The 16493-nt window shown below is 39.9% G+C and overlaps 2 protein-coding genes across 4 annotated transcripts; both read left to right on the plus strand.

Annotated features, from left to right (window-relative positions):
* Positions 1 to 650: 650 nt before the first annotated feature.
* On the plus strand, positions 651 to 6291 carry LOC137675305 (sulfotransferase 1C1-like). 2 transcript variants are annotated; one of them, XM_068421322.1, is made up of 7 exons: positions 651 to 822; positions 2474 to 2611; positions 3917 to 4014; positions 4340 to 4466; positions 5529 to 5623; positions 5839 to 6019; positions 6179 to 6291. In XM_068421322.1, exons 1-7 carry the CDS (start codon positions 651 to 653, stop codon positions 6289 to 6291), a joined length of 924 nt encoding a protein of 307 aa, XP_068277423.1. The 2 variants fall into 2 exon arrangements, with proteins under 2 accessions (XP_068277423.1, XP_068277432.1); XM_068421331.1 differs by having other exon boundaries at positions 2474 to 2602.
* A 2326-nt stretch (positions 6292 to 8617) lies between these two features.
* On the plus strand, positions 8618 to 14258 carry LOC137675290 (sulfotransferase 1C1-like). Of its 2 annotated transcripts, none has more exons than XM_068421300.1 (7): positions 8618 to 8789; positions 10441 to 10578; positions 11884 to 11981; positions 12307 to 12433; positions 13496 to 13590; positions 13806 to 13986; positions 14146 to 14258. In XM_068421300.1, the coding sequence occupies exons 1-7, from the start codon at positions 8618 to 8620 to the stop codon at positions 14256 to 14258; spliced, it is 924 nt and encodes a 307-aa protein (XP_068277401.1). The 2 variants fall into 2 exon arrangements, with proteins under 2 accessions (XP_068277401.1, XP_068277409.1); XM_068421308.1 differs by having other exon boundaries at positions 10441 to 10569.
* The last annotated feature ends 2235 nt before the right edge of the window (positions 14259 to 16493 follow it).

Consider the following 16493-nt stretch of genomic DNA (forward strand, 5'->3'; position numbering starts at 1 on the left):
GCCAGTAGACTTAACTAGATCAATTTAAATAATTAAAGTCTAACAACCTTTAGTTAATGATCTATCTAGTTCAGATTATTTATCTGCAACAAATTTCAATATACAGCAAAGAGCTCTAAGAGTGAAAAGCTTCAGGAACGAAACACAGAAAAGCTCTGCAAATATTTTTATGAGTATGAGGCCCAAAGGGTGTTAGCAGGCGTTTCTGTTTATTTTCTTCAAGAAGGAAGGGTTGCGTCCAGTCCATGCTGACTTCAGTCGGAGCTGTTATGCTCTGCCTTCTTTTGAATCATGCCTCTGATTACTTTTTCTTGCCTTTCAAAGGTCACATACTTACAGTCAGAATTTACATAAACATGTTTGGTAAAATGTTTGAAGATGAGAATAATGGCCTTTTTTCTCTTTTTGTATCTGAGTAAACAGACTGATTTTTAGAGATGCTGAGAACCACCACCAGCAATATATCAAGCATTTCTGAAAATTAGATCCAGCTTTAAGGAGATCCAGATAGGCCAAATCCTTACCAAAGGAATCAGAGGATGTGGAACTAGAAGTCAATAAAAGAGACCTCAAAAGTAGATGAGTAAATTTAGACTTTTTTCAGAGCAATCATATTAATTCCAAACCTTTCTTTCTTCATGAAGTGCTCAATGGCCCTGGATAAAATGGAAGATTTGAGTCTGAAACAACCAGTGTCCCGAGTTGAGATAGGTGAAGTGGAAGGCATTCCCTTCACAAAACCAGTATGCAGTGTATGGGACCAAGTGTGGAAGTTCAAAGCCAGACCTGACGATCTGCTCATCGCAACCTATGCAAAAGCAGGTTGGTGTGGGTAGAAAACAGAATAGAAAAGTCTGGGATAGTGCTTATTGTTGGAATTGAAAATCACGTTTTTCTATCGTGAATGATATTTGTTTAATCCCAAACCAGACATATTTTAAAGACGTGAAGCTCTGTCAGCTGTGACTAGTAACTTCTGACTTCTTTGGCAGAAGTAACAACCATCTATTGAAGTTCAAACGGTCCAAGTCTAATTACCTATACTGAAATGTTTCCTTTGATTTAGATATTATATATATATATATATATAAATGGCAAATGGCAACAATAGAAGTTTTCCACCAATAGGTAATGATTTAACAAAGCCTAGTAAAAGTCATCATTACTAAGGAATAATAGAAACTGAATGAACAAATAGAGATTGTATTATGTATTTGGGGAATGACTTGGTGTGTAAACCAGTACTGATTTCTGGAAACGGGTTAATTATTTTAATGAAATAACCAAATTCATTTAATAATTTCAGCCAATAAAATAAAATACTCACCATTAATGTTAGCTATCTGGTATTTTATTCAGTGATTGGCCACTTAGCTCATTACTATTTCTCCTCTTGTACAGACTCTATACTTATTACACAGGAAAGCAATGAATAACAAGCATCAATATTAACCCTGCATGAATAAAAACATGTACAGTTTAGGGGATTCAGGAACTGATTCGGGAACATTTTATGATCATTAAAAAAAAATTAATTGAATTTTTAAGTCTTTTTTTCAGTAGGGAAGAAAAAAATATTATTACAAAAAAACCCTGCCTTTCTTTTTGTAAAACGTGAAAACTTTTAATTTATTTCCTGTATACTGAAAGCAAAAACATGTTATTTTATCCAGCCTGGATTAAAACCTCTCAGCCATTGAGCTGAATTAAGTTAGGAGTCCATTTGACATTATGCTGCATCTGCCAGAGATGCACAATTCAAGCATCTTAAGAATGGCTGAGTTTCCTGCCCACATTGCTTTCCAAGTTATCCCTTAGCCTGTTCCCTAGCTGACCTGCCACAGTACGTCAGAGGAGATGCGGTGATCACAGCTATACGGGGAAAGAGGCAGACGAGAGACACGATACTGTAACTCTTACAAGATATGGCAGTAGCTCAGGCAGATGAAATGTTGTACTGACCTTCATTAGAGTATTACAAATGGGAATGTTGAAAATACTGCAACTTTTTTGTATTTTCAAATCGTACGAATTTTTTACTCACTCAAAGTTCAGGTGTTTCATTTTTGCATTCAAATTCAGGATGAAAACAAATGTCGAAAGACCTGAATTTTTGTGAGGTATGAAAACTGGGAGGAGGGAATTTCATTCCTCTCTGCAAATAATACAATCTCCAAATAATAGTGAGTTTATCCCAGAGCTTTTTCATTACTGGCATAGGGGTGGGGGCTATTTCTGTTGGCAAGAAGAAGCCTGTCTAAAACGGAAGCCCTGAAACTGTGCTGTGGGAACTACCTTTGTATTCCTAATTATGCATTTTTCCTCCATTATCCTCTCTTTCCACTTTGTCCATCATCTTCTGTGCTGTTCCTTCCTCCTTTCATGCAGTGTCCATCCTTCTGGCTTTCAGTTCCCTAGCAGAAGAGACTCTTGGCTATCCCTGAGGGAAACCTCTAAACACTGACATTTTCAGGTACCACATGGACACAGGAGATAGTGGATATGATTCAACAAAATGGAGATGTTGAGAAGTGTAGACGCGCTACTACTTACAGACGCCATCCTTTCCTTGAGTGGTCTATCCAAGAGCCTTTGACTGCGCGTTACTCAGGTGAATATTATACAAATAGGTTTGTATTTTAGACAAAATGAAACAAAACAAGCACCCAGTGCTGATGCCACAGGTTTCCTGGGAAAAGTCTCACTTGTTTTGTCACTGAACTATGCACCGTGTTGGGTATTAAGGATCAGTTCAGTTGCTTTAACATAAACACCTAGTGCTACTCAAGCCGATGCAAGGCTGGCAAATGTGAGTCAGGCACTACTGAAGACCACGCTGTCTGTTCTGGAGTGGCATCTGAAAGCTGTGTGTGATACTCCACGGTACCCAAAACAGCAGCAGATATGCATAAAATGGCAATGTGGGAGCAACTGAATCCCATTCTCTGATTAGGGGCTGTATGGAAGAGAAACCTGTATGTCGTGGATGTGTTCCTAAAAGGTGGATAATGTTTTCAGTGGTTTTGCTACTGGTTTGAGTAACTGCTGTTAAATTCTAGGGTTTAGTCATCTAAATAAGCTATGGGGAATTCAGGCAACCAGCAGGCCCAACTGCTTTGTAAAGACAGTTTCCTACAAGAGCCTTCCCCCAGCAAGTGCTCCCATTCCACACAAATCTTTAAGTCGGACTCTCTTCACATTTGAAGTTAAAAAGCTTGACTAACTCTGCAGCAGAAGTGCTACTTTTCCTCTTCTAAGCTAGACTGTGTTGACACAGAGAGAGACAAAAAAAATGATAGAGTATGACAGAGGATGATAGACAATGATAGGGAAAAAAATTACAGAGGTCATGATAGGCATTTAAAAAGGAGAGGGGGAGGGGATAACACATCTCCACATATCACCAGATATTCCCAAGTATCCCCACATATCCACAGCTACTCAAAATCCACTGTTCATCATTCTCCTAGTTTACCTTTATGTGCTATCCAGAAAGTCTAGTCAGCCAGTCTATTCTTCTAGCATCCTAGGAAGAAACAGAAATTTCTTACCTGCAAAGTGAAAGGAGATCACTAAATATTGTGAAGAAAAAACTTTGGTTGGGTAAATATAAATTAGTATTCATCATTATCCCTTGGAATGCAGAGGTTAGACATGGGCCCAAGAAAGCAAGAAGAAGATAGGAATCAGTGTTCTCCCTTTCCTCCTTGAATAAATAGGTAAAAATTTCTCTAGAAACACTGAAAGTGCTTATGCAATGTTGTATGTGTTACACTGCTATGTAATTGCTTTGGAGATGATTGTTACAAGGTGAACTGCTGAAAGGTCACAGTCAAAATCCCACATGTGAGAAGGGCAAAGAAGTGCTAGCACAATTTAGAGAACAAGTCACATCTCATAATGAAACATCCCACAGGCCTGGAGTTAGCTGAAGCTATGCCTTCTCCACGAACAATAAAAACTCATCTTCCTGTGCAGCTGGTGCCTCCCTCCTTCTGGGAACAAAACTGTAAGGTAAGGCTGAAGAGGTAGGACTCAATTCTACTTCACCTGCAAAGAAAGTGACATAAACCAGGACTGAATATGGTTCCCACAATCTTTGCAAAACCCAAAGGTCTCCCCAGATATTTTCCCTTTAATGTGCGAAGCCCGTGTGAAACTAAAGATGTCATGACTAAGTTACCTGCACTGGATTTTTAAAAATGGCAGTTTCAAAGCAAAATCTCTTAAGCCTCTGTCATCAGGCTTCAAGAGAAAACTCCAGGAGATCCTCAATATCTATACAAGCATGTGTAAGTTAATTTTTTTTCTCTCTCTCTCTCTTTTCATATCAATAAAGGTGATCTATGTGGCGAGAAATGCAAAAGACAACCTGGTGTCATACTACCATTTCCACAGGATGAATAAAGCACTGCCTGACCCAGGAACCTGGGAGGAGTTCATGGAGAAATTCATGACTGGAAAAGGTGATGAACTGCAATCAGTTGTATAAGAGATTTTGTTGATTTAAAAAATGCATGACATCGATTTATTTATTTCAGCTATGTTTTGAAATCTAGTGCTCACACTTCACAGAAGGATATCTACTTAAGGTGTTTCAGTAGTTATTTATCTTCATTCATGGGCTTTTATCAGTACCTAAAGGATTAATTCTATCTTTACATTCCCATTTTGAAAAAAAAAAAAAAAAAGAGATACTTATTATTCTATTATCATTCAGAAACAGATGTGATAATTTTCAGGCTTAATCTCTTCTTTCTGAGGTTAAAAGAAACCTGGTCTTTTTACCTAAATCCACCTGTATAAAAAAAGCTGCTCAAATCCAAGAAAGAAAACCTTCTCAGGTGGATGGCAGTCTGTAATTTTGGTCAGTAAAGCCTCCATAGGTCCTTAATATTTTTGCCACCATATAGGCCTAGAAACACCACTGTCTGGACCAGCATGAGAGTCTCATGTCTAAAGGAGATCTTGCGTTTGACCAGCTCGACTTGGGAGCCATCTGTCCCAGTGCAGGCATCTAGAACGTAGCTACCTCTGTCCAAGCTGGTCATCTTGATACCTGCTGGAGAGAAACAGGCATTTCTGATAGTATACCAAATATTTAAACCAGTTAGAATTGTAGAACAACGCAAGCTGGAAGGGACCTTTGGTGTCCATCTGGTCCAACCCCCTGCTCAAAGCAGGGTCAAGTAAGACTGCTCTTGTCCAGTTGATCAGATGAATCACTCTGGAAACATCTGTTTCTCTCCATCAATCGTAAGGGCAACCTGAATTTTTCATTTAGGCATAAGCATCTGCTTTTGTTGCCCTCTAAAGTTACACGTGAATCCTGCTCTGAGCATCTGTATGTCTGAGGGATTAATAACGTGAATGATGTGATAAGCACAGCGCACAGCAGTCATGGCCACAGTGATTCAAAACCAGATGGCAAATGCCCAGACACTGGTTATGAGGGAAACATGAATGCCACAGATACCTAAAGACAGTTTGGGCATTTATAGCCGCTGATGATGACACTCCTTTTTCAGTGCTCTTGGGTTCCTGGTACGACCATGTAAAAGGATGGTGGAAGGCAAAAGACAAGCACCGTATTCTCTACCTCTTCTATGAAGATATGAAGGAGGTAAAAGGCTGAATGTGTGTTTATAGAGCTCTGAAATCTAGAAGTCCAGTAGACAATACATATGATCAACAGTTTTGTATTGCAATGCCAGCTGTATCAGTAAAGCTTCAGATAATCTGATGTCTCACCCTGACAACAACTGTAACTTTAACACTATGTTTGATTTATTTGCTTTTCCTGGCTCTGTATCTTATCCCATTTTATTCTCTCTGCAGAATCCAAAGCAAGAAATTCAGAAGATTCTGAAGTTCCTGGAGAAGGATGTGAATCAGGAGGTTCTAAACAAGATACTCCATAACACCTCATTTGAGATAATGAAGGAAAATCCCATGGCAAACTACACTAAGGATTTTCAGGAAGTAATGGATCACTCCATTTCCCCATTCATGAGAAAAGGTACTGAGGTTTGTTACTGGCATCAACTCTGTCTTCCTGGTTGTCGTTCTATTTTGAAATAAACCTTGAAGTACAAGTATCTAGTGAGACATGGCTAATGGGCTTCAGGAAACACTGGGAAATTAATCTTTTTTCTTTTTTTGCTTTGCTGTTTCTTAGGGGCTGTCGGGGACTGGAAGAATTATTTCACTGTGGCACAGAATAAGAGATTTGATGAAGATTATAAGAAGAAAATGGCTGATACCTCTCTTGTTTTTCGCACGGAATTGTGATTATTAGCAATGGAAACTATTCTCTGTGATCTTCAGCCTTTTCCGTTTTATACATTTGGCCTTTCCTTCACAAAATGCCTGTGTCCCTAAGACTGCAATATCTCTCTTTCACATACCACTGATTTTTCATTAGCATGAGAGTGCTCAAATTATGTGGAAGTTTAGGTTGGTCTCCATGAAGAAAATAATCCCACTGGATACTTCTCATTCATCACTCCCACAGTAACTTTCAGCATTAACAAAAATATTTCAGACATGCTTTGAGTTTCTGTCTTTGTAAAACTGCAGTTAACATTGCTAGCATTTTCAAATCAACCTCTAACACGAATTAGGAACCAATAGGAAAAAAGGTGTTAAAAGAGTGGAACAAGTGTGGGCACTTTATGTTATTCACATGTTGTACGAACATTAATCAATAAATAAAAATAAACAAATTTAAAGGTGGTCAAGTATGAACAGAGCAATAGAAGAGCACAAAGAATAATAATTTTCTTTTTCTCTCATTTTAAGATGGACATCATAAATGCCGTTGACTTGAATCATAGAATCACACAATGGTTTGGAAGGGACCTTAAAGATCATCTAGTTCCAACCCCCCTGCCATGCGCAGGGACACCTTCCACTAGACCAGGTTGCTCAAAGCACCATCCAGCCTAGCCTTGAACACTGCCAGGGAAGGAGCATCCACAGCTTCTCTGGGCAACCTGTTCCATGTCTCACCACCCTCACAGTCAAGAATTTCTTCCTAATATCTTATCTAAATCTACCCTCTTTCAGCTTAAAACCATTCCCCCTCGTCCTGTCACTACATGCCCTTGTAAAAAGTCCCTCTCCAACCTGTCTAGAAAGCGCTATAAAACAGAAATGGCTGGCCCCAGCAATGAAACAGACCCTTAGACACCTATTAAATGAGCATGGTGCACTACATGGTGAAAACAGAACCAAGTTCATTTTAAGTCATCCATTCTCATTGATCTTAGGTATTAACAAATAATAAACTATTTTGCAATTTAGATGAGACACTAGGAAGAAAATTAATTATTCCAAGGTTGTTGACAATGACAGAGACAAGACTGATCGACATTTAATGTTGTTGCCAGTAAAGAATCATACCTGAGATGAGAATTCAAAGTATTTTTCCTTCACAGGATTAAAAAGGAGTTCACAAACCAAGTCAGAAAAACTGTTCAGCTGTTGGCTGTTGCTGTACCTCCTCCTTTGCTCTCCTCCCGCTCATAGGAGGGAGGAACAGAAACTCCACCCACGCTTTCATCCTACTTCTGCCTGAAGGTCTAAGTGGGTGCACAGTCATCAATACAGCCAAGGACTGAAAACATTCAAGCGGGAAAAATTCTCTGGCAAGTTTCTTTTTCCTTCTTTTTTTAAATTTCTTGAGTTGCTGCCCACCTCTCGCTCTGCTCAACTGAATCTGTGTGAAATCGGGTGTGAGTAAACAAGGAAACGAAAGGAAACATTTTGGCAATGTTTGCTGTTGGGATTGAAATGTCTTTTCTCTTTTCGGGCTGATATATTTAATTGAGATGATTTCTGTAGCCTCCCCTTAAGCAGAACTTTCCTCTGACCAGATTCTGGAGCTCTGAAGGTTACGGCTAAGAAGCAGCCTCCTTGAGAGAAATCCAGAAATCGATAACCAGTTATTGTAAGACTGGACAATAGCCAGTAGACTTAACTAGATCAATTTAAATAATTAAAGTCTAACAACCTTTAGTTAATGATCTATCTAGTTCAGATTATTTATCTGCAACAAATTTCAATATACAGCAAAGAGCTCTAAGAGTGAAAAGCTTCAGGAACGAAACACAGAAAAGCTCTGCAAATATTTTTATGAGTATGAGGCCCAAAGGGTGTTAGCAGGCGTTTCTGTTTATTTTCTTCAAGAAGGAAGGGTTGCGTCCAGTCCATGCTGACTTCAGTCGGAGCTGTTATGCTCTGCCTTCTTTTGAATCATGCCTCTGATTACTTTTTCTTGCCTTTCAAAGGTCACATACTTACAGTCAGAATTTACATAAACATGTTTGGTAAAATGTTTGAAGATGAGAATAATGGCCTTTTTTCTCTTTTTGTATCTGAGTAAACAGACTGATTTTTAGAGATGCTGAGAACCACCACCAGCAATATATCAAGCATTTCTGAAAATTAGATCCAGCTTTAAGGAGATCCAGATAGGCCAAATCCTTACCAAAGGAATCAGAGGATGTGGAACTAGAAGTCAATAAAAGAGACCTCAAAAGTAGATGAGTAAATTTAGACTTTTTTCAGAGCAATCATATTAATTCCAAACCTTTCTTTCTTCATGAAGTGCTCAATGGCCCTGGATAAAATGGAAGATTTGAGTCTGAAACAACCAGTGTCCCGAGTTGAGATAGGTGAAGTGGAAGGCATTCCCTTCACAAAACCAGTATGCAGTGTATGGGACCAAGTGTGGAAGTTCAAAGCCAGACCTGACGATCTGCTCATCGCAACCTATGCAAAAGCAGGTTGGTGTGGGTAGAAAACAGAATAGAAAAGTCTGGGATAGTGCTTATTGTTGGAATTGAAAATCACGTTTTTCTATCGTGAATGATATTTGTTTAATCCCAAACCAGACATATTTTAAAGACGTGAAGCTCTGTCAGCTGTGACTAGTAACTTCTGACTTCTTTGGCAGAAGTAACAACCATCTATTGAAGTTCAAACGGTCCAAGTCTAATTACCTATACTGAAATGTTTCCTTTGATTTAGATATTATATATATATATATATATAAATGGCAAATGGCAACAATAGAAGTTTTCCACCAATAGGTAATGATTTAACAAAGCCTAGTAAAAGTCATCATTACTAAGGAATAATAGAAACTGAATGAACAAATAGAGATTGTATTATGTATTTGGGGAATGACTTGGTGTGTAAACCAGTACTGATTTCTGGAAACGGGTTAATTATTTTAATGAAATAACCAAATTCATTTAATAATTTCAGCCAATAAAATAAAATACTCACCATTAATGTTAGCTATCTGGTATTTTATTCAGTGATTGGCCACTTAGCTCATTACTATTTCTCCTCTTGTACAGACTCTATACTTATTACACAGGAAAGCAATGAATAACAAGCATCAATATTAACCCTGCATGAATAAAAACATGTACAGTTTAGGGGATTCAGGAACTGATTCGGGAACATTTTATGATCATTAAAAAAAAATTAATTGAATTTTTAAGTCTTTTTTTCAGTAGGGAAGAAAAAAATATTATTACAAAAAAACCCTGCCTTTCTTTTTGTAAAACGTGAAAACTTTTAATTTATTTCCTGTATACTGAAAGCAAAAACATGTTATTTTATCCAGCCTGGATTAAAACCTCTCAGCCATTGAGCTGAATTAAGTTAGGAGTCCATTTGACATTATGCTGCATCTGCCAGAGATGCACAATTCAAGCATCTTAAGAATGGCTGAGTTTCCTGCCCACATTGCTTTCCAAGTTATCCCTTAGCCTGTTCCCTAGCTGACCTGCCACAGTACGTCAGAGGAGATGCGGTGATCACAGCTATACGGGGAAAGAGGCAGACGAGAGACACGATACTGTAACTCTTACAAGATATGGCAGTAGCTCAGGCAGATGAAATGTTGTACTGACCTTCATTAGAGTATTACAAATGGGAATGTTGAAAATACTGCAACTTTTTTGTATTTTCAAATCGTACGAATTTTTTACTCACTCAAAGTTCAGGTGTTTCATTTTTGCATTCAAATTCAGGATGAAAACAAATGTCGAAAGACCTGAATTTTTGTGAGGTATGAAAACTGGGAGGAGGGAATTTCATTCCTCTCTGCAAATAATACAATCTCCAAATAATAGTGAGTTTATCCCAGAGCTTTTTCATTACTGGCATAGGGGTGGGGGCTATTTCTGTTGGCAAGAAGAAGCCTGTCTAAAACGGAAGCCCTGAAACTGTGCTGTGGGAACTACCTTTGTATTCCTAATTATGCATTTTTCCTCCATTATCCTCTCTTTCCACTTTGTCCATCATCTTCTGTGCTGTTCCTTCCTCCTTTCATGCAGTGTCCATCCTTCTGGCTTTCAGTTCCCTAGCAGAAGAGACTCTTGGCTATCCCTGAGGGAAACCTCTAAACACTGACATTTTCAGGTACCACATGGACACAGGAGATAGTGGATATGATTCAACAAAATGGAGATGTTGAGAAGTGTAGACGCGCTACTACTTACAGACGCCATCCTTTCCTTGAGTGGTCTATCCAAGAGCCTTTGACTGCGCGTTACTCAGGTGAATATTATACAAATAGGTTTGTATTTTAGACAAAATGAAACAAAACAAGCACCCAGTGCTGATGCCACAGGTTTCCTGGGAAAAGTCTCACTTGTTTTGTCACTGAACTATGCACCGTGTTGGGTATTAAGGATCAGTTCAGTTGCTTTAACATAAACACCTAGTGCTACTCAAGCCGATGCAAGGCTGGCAAATGTGAGTCAGGCACTACTGAAGACCACGCTGTCTGTTCTGGAGTGGCATCTGAAAGCTGTGTGTGATACTCCACGGTACCCAAAACAGCAGCAGATATGCATAAAATGGCAATGTGGGAGCAACTGAATCCCATTCTCTGATTAGGGGCTGTATGGAAGAGAAACCTGTATGTCGTGGATGTGTTCCTAAAAGGTGGATAATGTTTTCAGTGGTTTTGCTACTGGTTTGAGTAACTGCTGTTAAATTCTAGGGTTTAGTCATCTAAATAAGCTATGGGGAATTCAGGCAACCAGCAGGCCCAACTGCTTTGTAAAGACAGTTTCCTACAAGAGCCTTCCCCCAGCAAGTGCTCCCATTCCACACAAATCTTTAAGTCGGACTCTCTTCACATTTGAAGTTAAAAAGCTTGACTAACTCTGCAGCAGAAGTGCTACTTTTCCTCTTCTAAGCTAGACTGTGTTGACACAGAGAGAGACAAAAAAAATGATAGAGTATGACAGAGGATGATAGACAATGATAGGGAAAAAAATTACAGAGGTCATGATAGGCATTTAAAAAGGAGAGGGGGAGGGGATAACACATCTCCACATATCACCAGATATTCCCAAGTATCCCCACATATCCACAGCTACTCAAAATCCACTGTTCATCATTCTCCTAGTTTACCTTTATGTGCTATCCAGAAAGTCTAGTCAGCCAGTCTATTCTTCTAGCATCCTAGGAAGAAACAGAAATTTCTTACCTGCAAAGTGAAAGGAGATCACTAAATATTGTGAAGAAAAAACTTTGGTTGGGTAAATATAAATTAGTATTCATCATTATCCCTTGGAATGCAGAGGTTAGACATGGGCCCAAGAAAGCAAGAAGAAGATAGGAATCAGTGTTCTCCCTTTCCTCCTTGAATAAATAGGTAAAAATTTCTCTAGAAACACTGAAAGTGCTTATGCAATGTTGTATGTGTTACACTGCTATGTAATTGCTTTGGAGATGATTGTTACAAGGTGAACTGCTGAAAGGTCACAGTCAAAATCCCACATGTGAGAAGGGCAAAGAAGTGCTAGCACAATTTAGAGAACAAGTCACATCTCATAATGAAACATCCCACAGGCCTGGAGTTAGCTGAAGCTATGCCTTCTCCACGAACAATAAAAACTCATCTTCCTGTGCAGCTGGTGCCTCCCTCCTTCTGGGAACAAAACTGTAAGGTAAGGCTGAAGAGGTAGGACTCAATTCTACTTCACCTGCAAAGAAAGTGACATAAACCAGGACTGAATATGGTTCCCACAATCTTTGCAAAACCCAAAGGTCTCCCCAGATATTTTCCCTTTAATGTGCGAAGCCCGTGTGAAACTAAAGATGTCATGACTAAGTTACCTGCACTGGATTTTTAAAAATGGCAGTTTCAAAGCAAAATCTCTTAAGCCTCTGTCATCAGGCTTCAAGAGAAAACTCCAGGAGATCCTCAATATCTATACAAGCATGTGTAAGTTAATTTTTTTTCTCTCTCTCTCTCTTTTCATATCAATAAAGGTGATCTATGTGGCGAGAAATGCAAAAGACAACCTGGTGTCATACTACCATTTCCACAGGATGAATAAAGCACTGCCTGACCCAGGAACCTGGGAGGAGTTCATGGAGAAATTCATGACTGGAAAAGGTGATGAACTGCAATCAGTTGTATAAGAGATTTTGTTGATTTAAAAAATGCATGACATCGATTTATTTATTTCAGCTATGTTTTGAAATCTAGTGCTCACACTTCACAGAAGGATATCTACTTAAGGTGTTTCAGTAGTTATTTATCTTCATTCATGGGCTTTTATCAGTACCTAAAGGATTAATTCTATCTTTACATTCCCATTTTGAAAAAAAAAAAAAAAAAGAGATACTTATTATTCTATTATCATTCAGAAACAGATGTGATAATTTTCAGGCTTAATCTCTTCTTTCTGAGGTTAAAAGAAACCTGGTCTTTTTACCTAAATCCACCTGTATAAAAAAAGCTGCTCAAATCCAAGAAAGAAAACCTTCTCAGGTGGATGGCAGTCTGTAATTTTGGTCAGTAAAGCCTCCATAGGTCCTTAATATTTTTGCCACCATATAGGCCTAGAAACACCACTGTCTGGACCAGCATGAGAGTCTCATGTCTAAAGGAGATCTTGCGTTTGACCAGCTCGACTTGGGAGCCATCTGTCCCAGTGCAGGCATCTAGAACGTAGCTACCTCTGTCCAAGCTGGTCATCTTGATACCTGCTGGAGAGAAACAGGCATTTCTGATAGTATACCAAATATTTAAACCAGTTAGAATTGTAGAACAACGCAAGCTGGAAGGGACCTTTGGTGTCCATCTGGTCCAACCCCCTGCTCAAAGCAGGGTCAAGTAAGACTGCTCTTGTCCAGTTGATCAGATGAATCACTCTGGAAACATCTGTTTCTCTCCATCAATCGTAAGGGCAACCTGAATTTTTCATTTAGGCATAAGCATCTGCTTTTGTTGCCCTCTAAAGTTACACGTGAATCCTGCTCTGAGCATCTGTATGTCTGAGGGATTAATAACGTGAATGATGTGATAAGCACAGCGCACAGCAGTCATGGCCACAGTGATTCAAAACCAGATGGCAAATGCCCAGACACTGGTTATGAGGGAAACATGAATGCCACAGATACCTAAAGACAGTTTGGGCATTTATAGCCGCTGATGATGACACTCCTTTTTCAGTGCTCTGGGGTTCCTGGTACGACCATGTAAAAGGATGGTGGAAGGCAAAAGACAAGCACCGTATTCTCTACCTCTTCTATGAAGATATGAAGGAGGTAAAAGGCTGAATGTGTGTTTATAGAGCTCTGAAATCTAGAAGTCCAGTAGACAATACATATGATCAACAGTTTTGTATTGCAATGCCAGCTGTATCAGTAAAGCTTCAGATAATCTGATGTCTCACCCTGACAACAACTGTAACTTTAACACTATGTTTGATTTATTTGCTTTTCCTGGCTCTGTATCTTATCCCATTTTATTCTCTCTGCAGAATCCAAAGCAAGAAATTCAGAAGATTCTGAAGTTCCTGGAGAAGGATGTGAATCAGGAGGTTCTAAACAAGATACTCCATAACACCTCATTTGAGATAATGAAGGAAAATCCCATGGCAAACTACACTAAGGATTTTCAGGAAGTAATGGATCACTCCATTTCCCCATTCATGAGAAAAGGTACTGAGGTTTGTTACTGGCATCAACTCTGTCTTCCTGGTTGTCGTTCTATTTTGAAATAAACCTTGAAGTACAAGTATCTAGTGAGACATGGCTAATGGGCTTCAGGAAACACTGGGAAATTAATCTTTTTTCTTTTTTTGCTTTGCTGTTTCTTAGGGGCTGTCGGGGACTGGAAGAATTATTTCACTGTGGCACAGAATAAGAGATTTGATGAAGATTATAAGAAGAAAATGGCTGATACCTCTCTTGTTTTTCGCACGGAATTGTGATTATTAGCAATGGAAACTATTCTCTGTGATCTTCAGCCTTTTCCGTTTTATACATTTGGCCTTTCCTTCACAAAATGCCTGTGTCCCTAAGACTGCAATATCTCTCTTTCACATACCACTGATTTTTCATTAGCATGAGAGTGCTCAAATTATGTGGAAGTTTAGGTTGGTCTCCATGAAGAAAATAATCCCACTGGATACTTCTCATTCATCACTCCCACAGTAACTTTCAGCATTAACAAAAATATTTCAGACATGCTTTGAGTTTCTGTCTTTGTAAAACTGCAGTTAACATTGCTAGCATTTTCAAATCAACCTCTAACACGAATTAGGAACCAATAGGAAAAAAGGTGTTAAAAGAGTGGAACAAGTGTGGGCACTTTATGTTATTCACATGTTGTACGAACATTAATCAATAAATAAAAATAAACAAATTTAAAGGTGGTCAAGTATGAACAGAGCAATAGAAGAGCACAAAGAATAATAATTTTCTTTTTCTCTCATTTTAAGATGGACATCATAAATGCCGTTGACTTGAATCATAGAATCACACAATGGTTTGGAAGGGACCTTAAAGATCATCTAGTTCCAACCCCCCTGCCATGCGCAGGGACACCTTCCACTAGACCAGGTTGCTCAAAGCACCATCCAGCCTAGCCTTGAACACTGCCAGGGAAGGAGCATCCACAGCTTCTCTGGGCAACCTGTTCCATGTCTCACCACCCTCACAGTCAAGAATTTCTTCCTAATATCTAATCTAAACCTACCCTCTTTCAGTTTAAAACAGTTACCCCTCATTCTATCACCACATATGCTTGTAAAAAGTCCCTCTCCAGCTTTCCTGTAGGCCCCCTTCAGGTACTGGAAGGCCGCTAGAAGGTCCCCCTGGAGCCTTCTCTTCTCCAGGCTGAACAGCCCCAACTCTCTCAGCCTTTCTTCATATGGGAGGTGGTTCAGCCACTGATCATCTTCATGGCCCTCCTCTGGACTCGTTCCAACATCTCCATCTCCTTCTTACCATGGGGGCCCCAGAGCTGGACACAGTACTCTCGGTGGGGTCTCATGAGAGCGGAGTAGAGGGGCAGAATCACCTTCTTCGACCTGATGGCCACGCTGCTTTTGATGCAGCCCAGGATACGGTTGGCCTTCTGGGCTGCAAGCTCACATTGCTGACTCCTGTTGAACTTCTCATCAACCATCACCCCCAAGTCTTTCTCCTCAGGGCTGCTCTCAATCCATTCTCCACCCAGCCTGTATTTGTGTTTGGGATTGCCCCAACCCACATGCAGGACCTTGCACTTGTCCTTGTTGAACTTCACGCAGTTCGCACAGGTCCACTTCTCAAGCCTGTCAAGGTCCCTCTGGATGGCATCCCTTCCCTCCAGCGTGTCGACCATACCACACAGCTTGGTATTGTCAGCAAACCTGCTGAAGGCACACTCAACTCCGCTGTCCGTGTCGCCAGCAAAGATGTTAAAAGTGCCAGTCCCAATACCGTTCCCTGAGGAACACCTCTGGCACTGGTGTTCACTTGCACATCGAGCCATTGAACCCAGCTCTTTGAGTGCGACCATCCAGCCATTTCCTTATCCACCGAGTGGTCCATCCGTCAAGTCCATGTCTCTCCAATTTAGAGACAAGGATGTCATGCGGGACAGTGTCAAATGCTTTGCACAAGTCCAGGCAGATGACATCAGTTGCACTTCTCTTATCCACTAACACTGTAACCCCATCGTAGAAGGCCACCAAATTTGTCAGGCACGATTTCCCCTTAGTGAGGCCATGTTGGCTGTCACCAATCACCTCCTTATTTTCCATGTGCCTTAGCATAGTTTCCATGATCTTGCTGGGTACAGAGATGAGACTGACTGGCCTGTAGTTCCCCAGGTCTTCCTTTTTTTCCCTTCTTGAAGATGGGGGTTATGTTTTCCCTTTTCCAGTCAGTGGGAACTTCACCAGACTGTCACGACTTCTCAAAAATGATGGATAGTGGCTTAGCAACTTTATCCACCAGTTGTCTCAGGACCTGCACACACACCTCAGCAGGTCCCATGGACTTGTGCACCTTCAGGTTCCTTAGCTGGTCTCGAAAAGCAACATTTCCAATGTTGCTTTCATGTTCAAATGAAAGCAACATCATTTTTTCATGAAAGCACCATTTCCAAAAACACTGAACACCCGTTACTTCCTTTGATAAAACTTGCTAAAGGGCTACATAGAGGCATTTATCTACAA

The sequence above is a fragment of the Nyctibius grandis genome, chromosome 2 (assembly GCF_013368605.1).
Source record: "Nyctibius grandis isolate bNycGra1 chromosome 2, bNycGra1.pri, whole genome shotgun sequence".
In the NCBI taxonomy this organism is placed as follows: domain Eukaryota; kingdom Metazoa; phylum Chordata; class Aves; order Nyctibiiformes; family Nyctibiidae; genus Nyctibius; species Nyctibius grandis.

What these genes read in the sequence shown, in the direction of transcription:
- LOC137675305 (XM_068421322.1), top strand. Translation starts at nt 651, where the DNA reads ATGGCCCTGGATAAAATGGAAGATTTGAGTCTGAAACAACCAGTGTCC. An exon ending in CGCAACCTATGCAAAAGCAG is followed by an intron (nt 823 to 2,473) that starts GTTGGTGTGGGT and finishes TGACATTTTCAG; the next exon opens with GTACCACATGGACACAGGAG. An exon ending in TTTGACTGCGCGTTACTCAG is followed by an intron (nt 2,612 to 3,916) that starts GTGAATATTATA and finishes AACATCCCACAG; the next exon opens with GCCTGGAGTTAGCTGAAGCT.
- LOC137675290 (XM_068421300.1), top strand. Translation starts at nt 8,618, where the DNA reads ATGGCCCTGGATAAAATGGAAGATTTGAGTCTGAAACAACCAGTGTCC. An exon ending in TTTGACTGCGCGTTACTCAG is followed by an intron (nt 10,579 to 11,883) that starts GTGAATATTATA and finishes AACATCCCACAG; the next exon opens with GCCTGGAGTTAGCTGAAGCT. An exon ending in GAAATTCATGACTGGAAAAG is followed by an intron (nt 12,434 to 13,495) that starts GTGATGAACTGC and finishes CTCCTTTTTCAG; the next exon opens with TGCTCTGGGGTTCCTGGTAC.